Source organism: Trichogramma pretiosum, unplaced genomic scaffold (genome assembly GCF_000599845.2).
Source record: "Trichogramma pretiosum strain Unisexual culture from Peru unplaced genomic scaffold, Tpre_2.0 scaffold34, whole genome shotgun sequence".
In the NCBI taxonomy this organism is placed as follows: domain Eukaryota; kingdom Metazoa; phylum Arthropoda; class Insecta; order Hymenoptera; family Trichogrammatidae; genus Trichogramma; species Trichogramma pretiosum.
The window spans coordinates 1352822-1372674 of NW_019641683.1; the positions used below are offsets into that span (position 1 = coordinate 1352822).

The following is a 19853-nucleotide window of genomic DNA, read 5'->3' on the forward strand; positions in this document are numbered from 1 at the left end:
TTCTTCTGGTACTCAAAAAGGATTATTATATTTACTCCTACATTTATGTAAGAGAGAAAGTTTAAACTCATAATTTATTATAACTGCATGCGTTTTAATCATAAACATTACTATTTGTTTGTTTCAACAAAAATAGAATTTGAAATGGAACAGATGGAGAAATCCTTCATCTAATGACGTCTGAATTTTTTTTTTTTGCTAAATAATTTAAGTCTTAACACTCTCAACTTTCAACATATATTTTATTTCATACTTTGATAATTTAATATAAAAATAAAATATAATGATCGGCGTTCTTCATAATTTCGTTATTCAACGCTTTTCGCTCGGGATAGTAACAACCGGCTTCCAACAGATGGCAGATCGCTATATCTGTGCATGCACATTACGGCCGCATCTTTTAGGCTGTTATGTATTTTTACCAAAGCTAAAAACATATTTAAAAATCTTCGTGGCTATGGAATTCACATTTGAACGCCAATAAGCTGTACTACTACACTGCTGCATCTTCGTTTAACAAGAAGCTTGTTTAGTTTAAATATTTTCGAAATATTTTGAAATTCTTTTTACTGGTGCACACTTCTGCGCAGTCTTATAAGTTATGACTCTTCAATAACGATCGAGAGATAAATTTTGATTACTATAAAAAATTATTTAAGATTCCACGATTTTGTTCCTGGAAAAAACAAATGATACTACTCTAATACATTAACAATTGGATGATAACAGTTTTCGATTTTATGACAATTTGATATTGTGTCGAATGTCAAAGTGTGCTACTTAACGTTTAAACTAACTTTATTCAACAGTATCAAGTTAAGACTATTAACAAGTTACTCTGCAGTGATTTTTATTGTAACTTTTTGTGCTCTTTGTTTAGTGCTCTTTTTTTTAAGTGCTATAATATGAATATTGAGAAAAAAACTCAATTATTTAATATGCATTTGAATAAAAGACATTTAGAATTGGTACAAAAAAAAGTCAGACTGCAAGTATTGCAAGATTTGAAAACCAATAATGGTATAATTATTCAGCGGAAGATGAACATTTTAGAGTGCGAAACGCGTGAACTTGTAAGGAAAAAACTCCGTACTTAAATATTTTTAAAAATCAAATAATACATCAATATATTACTTGAGGATAAAATTCAAAAAGAAGTGTGGGATCTTCAAAATCAGCAGTGCAATCAAACTTGGAATTTTTCCATGAAACACAAATACATTTCGATACTAAATGAGTTGCCAAATTTTCCAAAAGAAGTTCCTTTTGCTTGTGGTTGCAATGGCCGTAATGTTGAAAAAGGTTGATCGTACATTACATTCTCTTTAAAGTTAGAAGAAATACAGTCTACAAAAATAATTTTTTTACGTAGAATTTAATAGTAAACTATGTAAAAATATTATTTGCACGAGAATTTGCTTTTGAGTCGTTTAGCCAATCAAATAAAAAAAAAATTCTACATTAAAAAAATATTTTTAATTTTTTCTTCGTAAACTTACCAATCTACAAAAAAAAATTAACAAATTTATTTAAACTATTTCTTAAATGATTTTAAAAAGATGTGAAGATTTTTAATCTCTTACTTTTCATACAGATCGTTAAAATTATCCGTCAGCATGATTGAACAATTCATCCATCCATACTAAAAAGTTTCTTTATTCTTATTAGACGTAAAATTTTTATCTATATGAATTTTTTATTTAGAACGAAGAATAAATCCTCGGATTCAAGAACTATCGAAGGAAATTGATAAATTGGAAACTACTTTTGAAATAGAAAATGGTGGTATGTTAAAAAGTGACTTGACCAAAGCTGATATTAAATTGCAGAGCATCACCACTGATGAAAACTTAGAAATACAAATGTAAAACGATTATAATTATAAATCGATTATGGTGATCCAAATTATTATTATTATTTAATAATCAAGTTTTTATTTTATCACAGCTTACAGACCTCTTTAGTTACCACAGAAAAACGAATTAGTGCCTTGCAAAAACAAATTCAAGAAAAATTTGATTTAAAAAACATTAGGAATACTTATTCAAGGGATGAAAAACTTAATAATAATTCATTTCATACATGTACTAATTCAAGTGTATTGGAAGTAAAAAAACTGAATATTAATTCTGAAAAATCACAATTACCTTTTAAACTGGCAAATCAAAGATATAAAGAAAATAACCATGGATTTTTAACAGCTAATAATTACATAGAGAAATTGGAAGAACAAAATAAATTGGATAAAACTTCGTCTCTCGAGCAAAAAATTGGTATTGTTGGTGGTAACGTAAGTACAATGATTATTCACCACGCGAAATAGTATTTTACTCCTTACAATTGAATATCATATCACAACGGTTGAGATTAATTGGGTTAATAAGAATTCATTTATTTCATATAACTTTAATAATTTTTACGTCAGGTTTACTTTAAAAATTATTTATTTATTATTCATGACATAATTTATAATACATTTTTTCAGATTCGAAGTAAAAAAACATTTGTGTTCAAAACTAGAAGTCTCTTAACTCAAAAATCAAAACATTAATCATGAAAAATACAAGATTAAGAAACATTTAGCATACAACGACACAGAACATTATAGTATATTTTATGAATATTTATAGTAGTCTGATTTTGATATTGACATACATTTCTTCAAAGTCTAGAGCGAGCATAAAATTGTTCATATTTTATAAATTTTTTTCTCAGTACACCATCCGAAAAGACAGTTCATCTCACTTTTTTCATAAGAAGATACTAACTGTGAAGATGAACTTTTTAAAAGGCATTTTCTAATAGTTAGGCAGTGCCATAGGTCTATAAAAAAGTTAGTGAATTCTCAGAAAAAAAAGAATTTTAATTTTGACCCTGGTTTTGAAATCACCTTAAAAATCCGAAAGCTCAAGATTCTTTAACATCATAAGTTAATGACAATTCGTTTTTTCGCAGCCAATTAATTGCACTCCATTGTGCAACCCTTTCTTAGTTATACAGTCGGTTGATTTAAAAAAAACATCGTGTTTATAAAAATAATTGAAAATAATTATTTTGATTATAAAAAGTTTGAATTACTTATAAATATCTGAATAAATTGTTAAATGTTTGTACAATAAAAAAGCGAGTCAATTACTTATACCCATATTTTTAAAATAAGAATACATTTTGCAAACAAACAAGAAAAACTCTAATTTTATCATAAATATTTTCAGTAATTTAAATACAATATTTATTTTCAATACTTACATTAATAACTTTCGAAAAACATGTAAGTGTGTTTTCTTCATTTTTTTCTAATTGATAGGATCCAAAGTATAATAGTATCTCCAAACATTTTATTTAAAATTGTAATTAAATCTTTAGTTCTGAAGCCATAAAAATTACTTTTTGTGAGTTATAAGAAATGTACACAACATTTATTTTGTTTCAAATATTTTTACTATTCAATGATCAAAAACAGATACACTTATTTACCGAACAGTTTTTTTATCAGTATGCACTTTTTGATATAAACTTTTTTTACTCATTATGAATCATTAGAAGATATTTTTGCTATGTAAGTAATTAAAAAAATATAAAATTCTAACGATAGACGATAAAAAACTTTAATCATCGAAATCCATGTGTCAAATTTATAAAAAATTGTTGTGCATTTTATGTACATGTGTGAATAAATTTTGTAACATACATTTCAACTTTGCTAAAATCTTTGCCTCATAAAAGAGATCAATTATCACAAATTTTTTTTCTATTTTTTACAATTTGTTTTTTTACAATTTAAAAATTATGTAAGAATATTTCAATTTTATGAGTTTATCAACAAGCATAAAACCTGATACATGAACTAGAATATAATCACATTTTACTTTTTGAGATCTATTCTAAACACATGAAGTATAACACATTCAACTAAAAAGTTTTCTTTGTAATATTTTTTTATATTATAACTAAATAGTAAAGTTCAGAAAGCTCTCCTTAAAACTTGACACTTATTTATTTATTTTTTACTTATGATTCATATATTTTCTCAACATTTTACTAATATTAACATAAATTGATCATATTATAATTATAAGTAGTATGATGATAGATTCATGCAGACATCTGGTTTTGAAACATATTTTCTTTTAAACTATTATAATTATTTTCATAATAGTGGTCTGAAAGTGGCATGAATTCAGTTTTACTATGTTTAATAATTGTTTTCTCTTTTTGAGTAAATTTTTAAAAATTCTCAATTTTTTTCATCCAGGAGCATTCAAAGCAATCCAGGAATTGACAAATGAGCCTTAAAATTTAGAATAGAAGCTATGAGTAGAATTAGTAATGAGTAGAATAAATATCCTATAATTAATTAAATACCCTGAGCAACAATCATTTTTGTTAACTTCACTAAAAACTGTTTAATAATTGACACATCTTTATTTTGTATTACAGTGATAGTTATGTACATAAATGTTAATAAATATTTTTTTCGCCTTACACAATTGTCTAATGAATTAAATACAAAATATTAACTAATTAATTAGTTTATGATTTATTTATATTCACTTATAATTTTGTGGGTCATTTATAATAAAAAGAATTATAAAAGTAATAAATGCAAATAATGCAAAGTCTTTAAAGATAATTTTTGCAGCAATTTCTACAGCAAGTATCAATTATCATAAACAATGTTGTAAAAAATATTTTTCTGAACTATGAGTAAAAGTATGAGCACAATCAATATTTTATCTTTGTATTCAAATGAGAGATCTATGGTTATTACAATTCTTATAATAGAAATATTTATTAAAATATAAAAATTATAAAAAAATTATAAATTAATCAAGTTATACCAAAAGATTTAGGAACATTAATCATCAATTTGTAGTTTTGAAACAATTGATATAAATAAATTAAGAAAATAAAACAATCTTTGATTGAAATTTTTGTTAATGATTGATTTGTATTCTTATAAATTGGTAAATTTTTTGAAAAGTTGTCTAATCATTATAGAATTTTAATGTTAGTATTCAACATCCTTAAAGTTAACATTCTGTTACATTGATCTATAAGGACCTTGCATTTTAAGATATTGAATAACAAGAGAAGGTCCACCTACAACGATTTCTGAAGGTATTTGTGATAAAGGACAATTTTCAATAGACATAATGCTAAGATTTGTGCAAAGTGCAAGTTCAAAAGGTAAATTATGCAAATTTGCATTGTCATTGATGTAGAGAGAATCTAAGTTTTCCAAAGTTCCAATTTCTTCTGGTAAGTAGTTTAAATTATTTTCCCCAACACTGAGGTATGTTAAATTTGTCAAATGGCCTATGGCCCGAGGTAATGAAGTGATCTGGTTTGATTGTAATATTAGTTTCTGTAAGTCTCTTAGAAAGCCAATTTCATTTGGTAATGATTCAATTTTATTTTCTTCAAGATCGAGAACTCTAAGTTTACTAAGATTAGCTATACTTGAAGGAATGCGTTTTAATAGATTATTAGATAAAATAAGAATTTCTAAGTTTTGAAGATGCTGTATGTCATCAGGAATTTTAGTTAATTGATTGGTACCAAGATTTAATTCAACCATATTTATCCAGGTGCCTGTGTCTAATGGCAAAGCTGTCAAAAGATTTTCTTTCATGTTCAATTTTGTTAAATTTTTGGCCCTTGAAAATATTCCATAAGGTATTTTATCTATTTTATTATGTTCAAGATTGATAGAATGAACATTTGTGAATTGTGAAGGTCCACCTGAGGGATAAGCCATGAATGCATTTCTGGACAATGTAATTGTTTTTAAGTTTGATAAGTTGGACAGTAAACCATCTGGTAGCTGACAAACTTGATTTCCTTCAACACTAAACTCATCCATCAGTTTGCAATTCGCTAAAGACTTAGGAATAGTAGTTAACCGATTGTATCGTAAACCTAATCTTGTAACAGCAATAAGATTGCCTATTGCGTCAGGAATATCTATTAGCTCATTATGTTGCAGATCAAGTGTAGACAACTGAATACAATTACCTATTTCTTTTGGTAAATGCTCCAAATGATTATGTGATACATCAAACGTGACAAGATTGGTAAGTTTTCCAATACCAGCTGGAAGTTCTTTAATTTTATTTTCTCTCAAACTTAACATTGTCAAGTTTGTCAAGTTACAAATATTTTCATTAACATATTTAACTCTGTTAAATCGTAAAAATAATGTAGTCAAAGATGTAAGTTTATATACTACATCTGGGATTTCATTGAGCTTATTATGCCTTAAGTCAAGAACTCTGAGTTGTTTTAGATTTTCTAAAGTGTCTGGCAAACTGGTAAGTGAATTTTCACTGAGAGCTAAAGTTTTCAAATTTGTTAAATGTCCAATTTCTGGAGGAAGAGTTACTAATTTATTACCGTAAAGATAAAATTCTACAATATGCGTCAAATCCTTTACACTGTTTGGTAAGTTTGTAATGCTTGATTTACTGAGATCTAACCGTTTAAAACCTTCATCTCTACATCTAATAAATTCTTTGGCAACATCTAGATCAGCTTGAATTGGTTTACCTTTTTTTATTGTAGGTTTGGGTTTGTTTGATTCTGGATGTTTCACAGTTACAGTTTTTTTTGTATCACCAGAAATCAAAGTGCTCGAGAGCTTTTTATCTTTCATATCTTTATCCTGTATGAATAAAAATAAAATTAATATTTCCTTAAAATAGAAAAATTGTTTTTCAAGAGAATGAACACATTTTTTTGAAAATTTTTAAAATTAAATAATATATGATGAACTATTAGTAGCAATCAGTTGGAAATAATTAAATTTATTAGTTCCCTACTCATATTTTATTCCTATCGCGTAAAATTGCACCAAAACTTCTTACTTTCCAAATGAGTTTGCCAATGTAAATTTGAATAGATGAAAGCATTAGATAATAAATAAAAAATAAAACAAATTGTCAACCGTCATAAATTAGATATTAGAAATGGAGTATCTGACCTGTGAAGTATTAGTGGCAGCAAAAGGTTGAGTGTCCTTGAGAAGTTCACAAACTTCGGGCATGTTATCGCTTGCAGAGGCGGCAGTAGGTAAGCCGCAGCCCTCTAGATACTCCGGTATATCCTGTTCCTTCATAAGCGTATTTTTAAGTTCAAGGTAAATACAAATTAAATCGAGTAAATCAGACAGTTGCTGTCAACGCCGGTTTTCAGCTCAGTCGGATTTCGTATGAAGCAACATCTACTCAAATTATATTTTATTGACTGCAACCTTGACTGTCTTGAGGTGATAGCACAATGTTACTACGCTATAGGCGTGTCTTTTCTAATATACACTTATAGTAAAACTTTTATCATAGCATAGACCGATCGAATTCTACAAATTTCCGAATACCACAGAATGGAGGAGCTTTGGACCGTGGACGTGAAAGCAATGACGTTCGCTGGCTATATACTGTTACTTATTGCTTGACAGCAGATCACTAAACCCGAGAATACTAAACTGACAAAGCTCAAGTAGCTAGGTAAAGCAGTGATTCAAGCTGCAATAAAGTGTACAGAAAAACTTTGTTCCTACATAGAAATTTATGGAAGAAATTGTCGATTGAATGATTCAGCGCCCTCTATAATTATATCGAGACTTTGAACTATTGGACTGCTGAGTGCTGAGATGAGAGACTGCTGGGTTATACTAAGAAGTGTTGCTTCAGCCTGCAAAGTGCAATAATGCTGCACTCCTTATGTACACATATTGCCAAGTGCGGTGCGGCTAACGCAGCTTGAGCAATTGTCCCGTTGGCCTACGAGGCTCACGGATTCATTTTTATCACGTTTTATGTGTTTACTTCATTGTTACAGATCATCAAGAGGAAAATACTTATGATTTTTCTAAAAACTCAATAAAAGCGACAATTTTTTTATGAAATTAAACGTACCATGAAATGATTAGAAAAATTTTTTTCGTGTTAATGAAAACTTTGTTTTTTTTAATATAGGGTAAACCTCCTAGTATCCAACCACTTGGTAAAAATTCTTACTTTCTTTACTTTTAAAATTATGCATACCAAATACGTTTAAAAATTTTTTAATAGTAAATTTTGTAACAAGTGCGCGAAGCAGTTGACTCATCCAGGAGTTGTTTTCACCCGAGCGTAGCTCGCTACGCTCCTGTATGAGTCCACTGCTTCGCGCACTTGTTACAAAATATACCATAAAAATACCCTTTCGATAACAAAAGAAGGTAGGCTTTCGAATGAAACAACTTGATAAAAAAAGCTGGTAAAAATAAATTCATATCGTCTAGTTTCCGACCACTATACTAAACTGTTAATGATCCTAATCTTAGAACTCTTTTGAATTTTTGTTCCCAAATATTTGCAGCATTATAACTACATATAGGTATCTTGAAATGCTTTAGGAATCTAGATGGAGACCTATAGATGGTCTATTTTACCGAATGGTTCAGTATTCGACCAAGGTGGACCACGGTAGAGTTTTAGATCATATAAAAAAAAAGATTTGATCATTTATAAGTGTCGCTATAAATTTTTTCTGAAAATATAATGTTTAAAAAAGTGAAAAAAATGTTTACTGCATCATAATTTTATTTTAATTACTATTTATTCAAATAATAGCTCACAGTGGTCAGTTACTAGAGGGTGATCAGACACTAGAAGGTTGACCCTACTTCAGATCGAAACAAGACCGAAGATGTATATGGAAAATTTATTGCATATGAGGGTTTTGAAAATAAAACAAATATTTGTCTTTCAATAATTATAGATAAAGTACTTTAAATAAATAATATATTTTTTGAATGATAAATGATTAATCATTTTATTTTATGCAAATTATACCCATCCTTTCATATCTATTACATACAAGTTTATTAGAATACTTAAATATTCATATAGTTTACATAGTGTAATAAATATATTATATTTACAAAAAGTTAAGCAGTATACCTTAATGCTGTGATATTTTAATACTTCAATAATTGGAAAATTATTAGATATTTATACTTTTTAAAAGTTATATAAAAGTTAACTTTTTTCAATTACCCAATAATTTTCATAGGATTGTTTGAGAAGTACCAAGTCCCTATGATCTCTTGAAGTTATTGTAGTGTAAGAAGGAATGTATGATTCATGAGCTGAATGTAAACAATTTTATAAGAAAAATCTAAGTTTCTTTCATTTTCAGTCTCTAATTTATGTTTAATGGTTTTGTTCACTAATAGTTGAACATTTATGAAATTTTATGAAATTTTATGAATTAATAATACTTCTCAACATACAAAATTCGTCCAACAACGTAAGAATTGACTCATTTATGTACAAAAATTCGCTCTGAGATCTTGTTCAATTTGTTCACACAATAATAAAGACAAGCAATTATAAATTATTAAAATGTAATTGTTGAAACAAGTCTCTGATTTTTAAAAAATATTTCTTATTATTGATTAAATGAAGAAGAGTTTTTTTTATATCTTTGGATGTTATGAAATTGATTTAATAACCTTATTTGATAAGTTCAATCGGTTCAGATCGGAAACGATTAAACTTCTATTTTGAATTCGTTTTATGCTTAATGCTTATTACATTAGATAATTACAATATCTACTATTTTACAATGGTACTCTAATATTTTTGAAAAAAAAACATGATAAGATTTTGAGTATATTTTTAAAAAAACTCATATAATTATGCGAGAAAATATTTATCGAATTATATATCCTTTTTTTTAATTTTATCACGAATTAACATTTCTTAAATTATTATTGGAAGAATCTTTCTCAAAAGAACTTAAGACTTGATTATGTATTTTTATACAAAATAAAAATAAGACGTATTACAACGAATCTGTTTCCTATATAACATTCTCATTTTTCTTACAATACTGTTATTTAGCGGTCTAATACATCGGTCTAACGCGGCAGTTACTGTATTTAGCATTCAGGTTTCTCAGGTATGTTTATAATTCTTTATCTTACGCACGAGTCAAAAAAATGAATAAATAAATATTAAATAGATGTATATTTACATATCAAATTAAATCCAAACATTATTTTAGCGCATGGAAGTAATTTTTAATTTTATAATTAGTGAATTCTTTATTTGTACAGACTGCAGTTAGTAATACCAAAATAGTCCAGGTACGATTCATGGGCCATGCAGAGAAAAACATTCATAGTGGTTTTATTTTTTACAATTTACTTATTGTAAACTCTCATAAATAAAATGCATAAATTAATTTCATATCAAAGTACAATTTCTTTTTACAAAACTTGAGAAGAACCCAAAAATAGCGTAAAAATTTTAATCAATTTCTTGAAATACGTTTGAACAGCGTACACTTCAATTTTGTTTTCTGAAACTTTTTCTAAATTTTTCTCTAAAAAGCCTTAGAAAATATCATAAGAAAAAAACAAAAGAGTCTTTGAGAAAAATATTCAATTGAAGTTGCAGAAAACGAGATTTATCTAGCCCCGGATCCCTATAGTGAAAATTGTTGAGAGGAGTACCCGCCAATGGGCTTGAAACTAAGAAAACTTACTATAAATACTTTTCTTACGGACCCCACGCTTTCACGTGGACTTTTGGCAAATCTTTTGCAATTGAATAAAAAAAAATTCTATTTCAACATACAGTAACAGATGAAATCAAATAGAATCCTAAGACTCTAGAGATGACTAATTTTTTTACGTACACTTAATTTATTTTCTGAGTTTTTAGTATTTACTTCAAAATAACGACTTTTTTCCTATCTACATGATTAGGTAGTTGAGTAATCGAGAAAAGAGCCATTGAATTATATGAACCGCAGTGCGAACTATTTTTTTTGACGACTTTGGAGCTATCAAAATTAACGTACATGATTGTAAAGATGCCAGTGTTGGCTTTCAGTATTTGAATCACACTTCTCGGCAGTGAGACCACGCTGTGCATGATGACGTGAATCCAAGCACACAGGAATACGAGCATGTCGAATCAGACCACCTTCTAGGTAACGCCATCGTTGGTTCTCACTGCCATCGCAAATTTGCATCAGCAAAGTTGTTCCTTTCGCGTAAACTGGTAGTGTTAGACATAGTTCGTGATGCTTTATAAGTCCGTCTTTCGTTAAACTCCATTCCTGTGAAGAAAAAAGTTCAAGGCTAGCTTTGATCGAAAACATTCTTGACATTTTTGAGAATATCTGTACATACTTGATTACCGCCAGTATCGTGGCAAGGATAAAGACCGACACTACCATCTAAAAGATGGCCCATACTATCCAAGCAAGCTGTACCTTGTTTTAAAGATCCTCCAGGTCCTCCTTCACTCGTTGGAATTATCAACTCAGGGTACACATACTTAAGATACCAACTGAATGGTTTACAATGCAAATGACGTTTCAATTCTAATCTATTTTGAATGCTGAAAGTAATTATTTAATTTTTAGTGTTTAGGAAGGCTTTGCTGTTATAGTAAAATGTTGAAAAAAATGTAATATTCTAATCAAGTTTTTCCAAATACCGCAATAAAGTAAAAATTTCCAAATTATAGTATGTGACTGCATCCAAGCTAAATTATTTATGCAGTGCGATCGAGACATTTCGCACCGATTGCCTTTTTTCTAGTTTACTGGAAAAATTACCAGTGGCTTTGAAAAAATATTAATTATGTGCAAATCAATATCGTGATGTCGAATGAAGGGTAATGAATGCTAGAGTCCAAAAAGCATACGGCTTTTTTTGCCGGCTGATATTGCCTCTACTTTTTCTTTCCGAGCGACAAGTCACCAAGCGTGGCAGCAAAACAACGTTTTTCGGCCGTAACCATAGTACATAAGAATATTTGTCTTGGACATTTTTAAATAAAAAGTTATTCTAGCCATTTTTTGTCTAGGCATATTTACGAATTAAAAATCATTAAAAATTAAGAAAAATAATACTTTATATTACTTTTCAATAAAACAAAAATGTTCATTTAATTTTTTTCTAATGAACCGATTATAACTTTTGAATATTCAATAGCTTTGTTTTTCCATTTAGAATGGAATGAAAAAAAATGTTTTTATCTATTTTCAATAGTTTACACGATATTACCGCATACAAAAATTAATTTGCTTACAACTTTTGAGAGAATAAATTTTGAGAAAATCAACCTTACAACACCGATTCAGCGTAAAACGCCTAAAAACGTTGAGAAACGCCGTGGAGTCAAAAATTATTACAAAAACCCTGCGAGCATCTAAACTATCACGTTCTTCAGACGTTTGGGCTTAATACTTTTTACACGATTGTTTCTTCCCGTTAAAATTCTAGAAGATCTTGCTAGAATATACGTTTGACTTAGAAGCCGTTTTCCAGCTTTGTAACTTAATAGAATTTTTCGCTTATTATAAATATTTTTTCAAAATCACTGATAATTTTTCCAGTGAGCTAGAAAAAAGAAAATCAGTGCAAAATGCCGTGCACATGCACCTTGAATGATTTAACTTAGATGCGGTCATTTAAGATGTGGCTCCATATATTTTTTGCAACGATCATCATTGTTTGAAAACTACAGACACAATGCTATTTAATATTTTTTCTTCTTATCTTCCATTATTATTCTGCCATTATAATACTACTTATAGAGCAAAAAATAATACTCACTTTCCGTACGGTATATTGCGTGCCAGGGGCACAGCGTTGTAATAAAACTGTTTATAGTCATCCATCCAAACTTCGGCAGCTCGTCGAGTGTTGCGTGCGAAAACGTTTCCACTACCTCCTGGGAACGAGTAAGGGTGTCGCTTGCGAAAAACATGACCAACTCTTGAGCATGGAATGATTTCTAAGCTGCCTCCGCATTGCCATACTCGAAATGATATTTCTGAGACAATAACGTCATTAATTGTAAATTAATTTTTTTAATAAAATAATCATCATTAGAAAATGGTTGTAATAAAAAATGAAAAACTTTTATTTCATAAATTTTCAATGAATCTCTATGAAAAAAATTTGTCTCGATCAAAGCACATTTAATATAGTTCGGTATTGACTATTATTTAGGTATTTTTATGATGCAGAATAGAATTTTATTTGTTATACAATCAAAGGTTATATGTAAAATTTAATAAAAGAGCTTACCAAGATTTTCACCGCCCCAAACATCCATTTGAGTATCGTATTTTCCAAGTTTTTCGAAGTATGCTTTACTGATAACGAAAAGACCACCGGCTATCATAGGTGTTCTAATGGCTTGTGTTGGATCTTTTTGTCGCACTTGACGTTCTGCTTGACTTAAGTACTCCCACTTAAACACAAGACTCCAATCAAACCCACCCCTTAGATCAGCTGAAGCACCTGTACAAATGTAAAATAAAATATTTTTTTTACATTTAGAAAAATAAATGTCTTTTTCGTAGGATGCAATTACACTTTCTCGTTAAATATCTTAAAATTTTTGAGATAGTAGCAGAAGGATAAGTATTCATTCAACAATTAAGGGGAAATTTTCCATACATACCTATATATTGGAAATTATCCATGCTTATGACATCGATAACGGGGCAAACTACTCGAGTGGGGTCTTCAGCAACGCGCTCAAGTAACGGCTCTAACCAGTTGACATTGCACTCACAATGGGAATCTAAAAATGTAAGTACTTCTGCCGACGCAGCATCGGCTCCTTTCACTCTTGATCTCATAAGACCCTCGCGTTTTTCATTTCTGATTACTTTTATTTTATGAATTTTAGCCAATTCCTCTCCATCCTCAGCTGTAATTAAATTTTATTTTTGCATTAGATCAATGAAAAATGTTGTAAACTAATTATATATAAAAACAATTTTTAGTAAAAACATATTTTAGATAAGAAGTAGATCATAAAAATACTATTACTACTTTATCATATTTGAAAATTTAAAGCAGTCGTAGAAAAGCCGATTTTTACAAATTTTAACAAAATTTTACTTTTATAAAAATAAAAATGTAAAATAATGAATTATCATACTTACGATGATCACTAAAGTCATCTACTAATATAATTTCTTTGATTAAATGCTCTGGACTTCTATTTAATACACTGAAAATGAGAAAAAATACAATGCATGTTTTTGTCTCTTGATTTCACAACATTTCAAGTAAGACAGATAAAATATATCCAGGGTTCAGGAGAAGCTTAAAATGTAAAAAAATTCGGTTTCTGATTTTGTTTCAATGTAAACTAGAGGGGTTCAAAAGTTTTAATATATTTCCCGTTCTTTGTATACGTTAAAGACTGTGCGAGTGCTTAATTTTTTTAGAGTACTCACTATAATTTTTAGTTTCAGCTAAATAAATGATACAATAACAAAACTATGAATGTCCCCGTGCCCTGTGCATGCTCCTAAGTATTATTTACATGCAGCGCTCATATCTTTATGCATATTGACACTTTTTACGAGGATTAACACGTTTATATGTTGATTTAAATGGAAAAATGTTACTCTTCGCAAAAGGACGTCGATATATTGTATATACAATGTTTATATATTGTAAAAATATCAGCGCTATGAGCAAATAACACTCCGGAGCATGGACGTGTAACGGGGACATTTATAGGTTTGTTGCTGCATCCATTTACTTAGTAAAAGCTAAAAAAATCACGAGTTCTCGAGGTTTTTTCAAGTACTCGCACACCTCTATAATATACACGTTATCTTTTATTTACCTTACTATTGTTCGGAGCAGAGTGGATCTAGCTTCATTATGGAATGTTATAATTACTGAGGTTGGTGATACGTTTTGCCGCCACTGTTTCAATCGACACCTAAAAAACCATTGAAATGAATTAATCAAAAAACTTCGTTTTTTTTCACATTGTAATTGACATGTAAATTTGATGTTTAAAAGTTAATGTTGACTTATTGATTTTCGTAATATTTAATTAAAGTTCATTGGATTAAATTGAATATTGTGCAATGATCACGAAAGCTAACAATTTTTGTAATATTTAGTAAAAAAAAAAAGAATGAATCTGTCAACCAATGAGTTAAGGGGACATTCTAGTTTACACTGCCCATAAATAAACGATTTTTGTGAACTTATTGTAAAGCATAATCGATGTATAAAAGAATCAGTCGTTTGGGGTAGAATAAAGTAACTTTTAAATACGCATTATACCGAAGTGCCAAAGCGATGCCTCTGCTGGCGGCCACGATTTAGATCGAAATATTTAATTAAAATATATTAAATAAAACAATTTTTTTCTTCATAAAGGTACTGGCTATCGTTGGAATCAAAAAAATAAAATATTAAAAAAGAGCTTTATTTTGCGATTTTTAGCTAAAAAAATACTTAGTTGCGGCTTATAAATGTTAGAAATTCCAACGATAGCCATATATATTAGGAATAAGCAGTAAACATTTCAGAAAGGTTGGTCAAGTATATTTGCTGTAGGGTCGCCGCCAATTACAAAAACGTTAAGTCCAGGAAAACACGATCAAATCTTTCTTTTGCCATGAAATGCTGCGTACTTATTTGTACTCAATCCTGAGTTTGATTAATTTTATAAGCGATTTTAAAATGTAATAAAAAAAATCAATTTTCAAAAAGTTATAAACCAGGAATGCTTTCTTAAGGTTGGAAATGGATAATTGAAAATTCGTCAAATGATTGAAAGTTTAAAACTTTAATATAATTTTGTTCGAAGTAGATAAAAACATTTTCTGATGTTAATTTGAAAAAAAAACTTAAAAAATGTTCAAGTACATACATTGGACTGCGTGTGTCCGGGATATCTCGATTGCTTGGTAAACCATCTGAGGCTTCCTGGTTGAATTTATTTCTAGCGTATGGATCTTCTCCGACTCGTAATCCACCTCTTGAAATGTATCTATGAAAAGAAAGATCAAAATTAAAAAACTTCATTTTGGTTTATTTAACATATGATCGGGCTATTCTAGCACCTTTGCTCATCGAAGTAATTCCAAGTAACTCGAAGATCTGTAGTTGAAGTACGTGTGGATTCCGAAGAAACAATGGTAGCAACAGTTTCGGCTTCAGGAACGGCTATAGCGGCATCAACGTACATAGAACTTCCTAACGCTTGTCCCGAAGTAACTGATTCTTTCAAACGAAGAGCTTTATTTTCATTCTAAAGAAATTAAAATCCATTATTTTAATAAGCTACTTTCAAATAATATTTTTCAAAAAAACAAAAAATAGCAGTAATGTCGAGGCCGCAAATATTAAGGAAAATAAATACATTCCGATCAAAGTTGTTACTTATGCTTTTAAGGCTCTTATGTCATTTTTATTGAATATACCTAACATGGTTTTGTTTCTGAGCACCACGTGTCAACTTTTAGTAGGTTGTAGGTTTTCATGATAGAGCGTAGTCATTACATTGTTTTTACTATAAATAAGTTATTCACTCATGGCAACCGCAAATTTCCCTTTTTTATGTTATATACTGGTTATTATTACCAAATTAAAAACGCGACACTGGGTCCGAAAATTGAACGATATCACGCTTTGCAATTCAAGAAACCGAAATTGGGTTTCGAAAAAAGTTTTTTGTTTTTTGAATTTTTTTGTTCAAGTGCTTCCTTTCATCGGCGATGATGAAAAACGATGAAATACATTTTCCAAAAAGAAAAAAAACGCGGAGTAAAGGTAGAAACATTTTCGGAAATAAGGACCAGTCAATCAATCAAGTATTTATTAACTTCCTGATGTTAGCGAAACAACCAACTGTTTGTGATTCATATAGTGGACTATCTTTGTCTTACTTTAGAAAGTGATTGGATTTTGTCTATTTATAACATAAAAAGGCAGAATCAATTACTAGTAAAAATTATTTCGAATTTGTCTTTGAAAATGCAAAATTATCGTTGAATCAGAAGTACCATTAACTGGAATTTGATTCCCTTGTAAAATCAAACGTTCGCTTTTCATAGCAGCATAAGTTCCTTTCAAGTGAAAGGAGATCAAGAATGTGAGAACGAAGATGCATTGAAAAAGAGAGTTGCCTCAATTTCGATGTACGTTAAATTAATACTAAGTATCTTGGCACTGCAACATATTTTCATAAGAATAAAAATATACGTTTCCGAAAACGAGGAATTTCAATTTCAATCAATTTTGAACATCTAAGTGCAATTAAGCCGCCCCTGTAAACGCAAAAAGATACTTTTCTCCGTAAATATACAATTTTCGAACACAATTTTGAAATAGAGCATAGCGGAAAGTTCACGATATTTTTGTTAGTTGTAAATCTTATCAAGGAGAAAATTTTGGAACTCATATATTTTTAAAAAGATACCCAATTTATTTCTGCACTTTATGAAATGGCTTCACGTAATCGATTTTTTTCCATGAAGTGGAGAAAACTTAAAATATTATCTCAAAGACTCTCAAAATTGTTGTTATTTTTATGTCATGATAAATTAAAGAGCTTTGGCACTAGCATCAAATGAAAATTTTGACTTGAAGTTATAAAGATAGTTCTAGTAGTTTCAATAGTGTTCTGTAATGAATAAATATCATACGATATTCTATATTAACCGACAACTGTAATTTTATTCAAGTTTGTGAATTAATAAATAAATTTTTTCTTTACGTTTAGCTTGTTCTAATGTAAAATTGCAAAGAATTATAACGGTGGTTGAACAGACAAGATCACGCATTGCAACGGTGAAAGTTGAAGGGTGAATCAGAGCCGGATGGAGTAAGCAGTGGTGAAGTACCAAGCGATGATTTTTTGCCAACACGTTTTATGGAAATGCGCGCGCATCGTCGTCCAGGAGAACCGTTTGACTATATAAAGGAGACCTACCTTGTTGTCTCGCATGGCGTGGTAATAGTAAACAAAGCCAAACATCCAAGCGCAGGATAATAGCAAAACAATCTTGATGTTGCGCCTCATCGTGATGATAATACTAAAAAGAGCCTTTGACAGCTGTGGCCGGTGTTTAACCTTCTGGCAATAGCTACCCCCAAAAGTAAGGTAGTAATGAATTAGACTCCGCTGCAGCCTTCGATTGTTGCTTCCAACTTGGAACTATGACTTGATAATTGCACTGCATCACGAATTCATTACTCCACTTAGAGACAGGATATGAACTAATGATGACGATGATAAGAACTAGAACTATGGTGTCGAAAATACTATAACCTTCGTTTCGAGTGCTTGAGAACAAACATTTTTGCCCTTTTATTGTAAAAACCATTAATTTAACTACATCGTGACCAAATTAAATATCTGGATAATCGTAGCTTGCAGACTGTCGAAACGATACTGGTGCAGTATCCTGTATCGTTCGCAGCAGCACTCAGCAGCAGCGAGAGCTGCTGTTTGGTGCTTACCGCAATCGTCTGCCCGTGTCAGGATGTATTTGCTGTAGACGCGACTGCGTACGTACTGCAATTCTCTTTGCTTTCTCTCTCTCTCTCTCTCTCTCTCTCTTTCATTAAAATCGCTCAAGTTTATCCAGATACGGTGGATAGAGCTGTACATATAGAAACTCAAATTGAAAAAATTGATTTAAAATGTAATTTTACATTTCATTACATTTTACTGTACTTTACGTATCAACATTATGTCAATATTGGAATGCCATAATGCAACCAATGATATTAAATTTTATCTTTGTAATTACTTATTATTTTTAAGTTCTTTGAATAAAACCATTTTATTTATAGTTGACTATAATCTATCTATCGAATTTGCTAAAATATTGAATCATTGCGTTGTCAATACAAATGTTGTTGCTTTTAGTTCTTATAAATGGTTTGAGAAAATTCATTTTCGCATCGTATCTCTGTTTAGTTAGTGAACTAACAACTTACAAGGAGAACTTCTTACTTGCGGGTCACAAATCCTTATCAAACAATTTTTGGGAACTCTCAGCTCGTAAGCACGAAGCTTTCTGTGCTTAGTTTGATTCCATAAGTTTGAAGCTCGTTTTTAAAATCATTTTCTTTTTTCAAAGCTTTTGCGATTTTTTTCGAACGACTAGGGAAAAATGCTAAAACATATAAGTCATAAAATCAATCAAATAATACGAATTAATTTTTTCAGATTTTTTAAAAAAGTCTATAGCGATGTTCAGAGGCCCAAGATTGACGTTTTTTCACAAGGCCCAGCAGATTTCAGCCATTTCAGAAACCTCTAAAAGAAGGTGATGGTCAGTATAACGAAAGATAGTTCTTTCCCCTAAAATTGTTTCTTTTTCAGATAAAAAATCGCTAAGATTTAGTAGAGAAAACATCCTTTTTAAAATGGACTCTAAAGCCGATTAGATCGAACTATAGGCATAGGAGACTTCATATTAAATATTCAAAGAAATAATTTGGTAAGGATCTGTGACAAGAAGAGAAGCTAGGATCTATTTTTTCGGAAATACAATTATGCAGTTTTATTACAGATGCACCCGTGAATTATTCATCTTACTTGTACTAATATTTAAAAGTATATTTTTAAATCATCAATTCCTTGCGGGTTTAAAAAAATAAATAAATATATAAATATTTCATGGTCATTTGAATACTTGTAATTCAGAATATATTGTTGCACAATTTTTCACTGATACGTACACTCAACCTGGCGTATGCAAAAACTGATTTAATTGATCTTTTATGTAAGGGTTCGGGAAAGACAACTAGCTGTAAATTTAATTTTTAATTCTAACGTGATAATTTTCGATGTCAGTATAAATTTATTTATTATTCTTTAAACAATTTAATATATATATATATAAAAGTTTATAATGAAACAATTTAACATGGCTGGCATGAATTGAGACTCTTGCAGGTCAATTTATTCGTACAGACAAGTACCATGCATAAAGATGAACGAGCTCAAATAATTGAAGGACTGATTTCGAATCAATGCAAAAAAATTAAAAAAATGCACTTT

The 19853-nt window shown here is 29.6% G+C and overlaps 3 protein-coding genes across 3 annotated transcripts; 1 reads left to right on the top strand and 2 right to left on the bottom strand.

Moving 5' to 3' along the window:
* Positions 1-20: 20 nt before the first annotated feature.
* LOC106660354 lies at positions 21-3628 on the top strand. Its single transcript, XM_014383293.2, has 4 exons — positions 21-1302; positions 1705-1864; positions 1948-2290; positions 2486-3628. Exons 1-4 carry the CDS (start codon positions 1206-1208, stop codon positions 2549-2551), a joined length of 666 nt encoding a protein of 221 aa, XP_014238779.1. The 5' UTR covers positions 21-1205; the 3' UTR covers positions 2552-3628.
* Positions 3620-7347, bottom strand: LOC106659339 (leucine-rich repeat protein soc-2 homolog). The gene is made up of 2 exons (XM_014381850.2): positions 6983-7347; positions 3620-6664 (listed from the first exon to the last, which is right to left on the bottom strand). Exons 1-2 carry the CDS (start codon positions 7115-7117, stop codon positions 5045-5047), a joined length of 1755 nt encoding a protein of 584 aa, XP_014237336.1. The 5' UTR covers positions 7118-7347; the 3' UTR covers positions 3620-5044.
* A 2389-nt stretch (positions 7348-9736) lies between these two features.
* On the bottom strand, positions 9737-18228 carry LOC106659767 (polypeptide N-acetylgalactosaminyltransferase 2-like). Its single transcript, XM_014382451.2, has 10 exons — positions 17772-18228; positions 15901-16088; positions 15708-15827; positions 14664-14762; positions 13969-14036; positions 13479-13730; positions 13100-13315; positions 12623-12842; positions 11189-11399; positions 9737-11115 (listed from the first exon to the last, which is right to left on the bottom strand). Exons 1-10 carry the CDS (start codon positions 17859-17861, stop codon positions 10846-10848), a joined length of 1734 nt encoding a protein of 577 aa, XP_014237937.1. The 5' UTR covers positions 17862-18228; the 3' UTR covers positions 9737-10845.
* Between the last annotated feature and the right edge of the window lie 1625 nt (positions 18229-19853).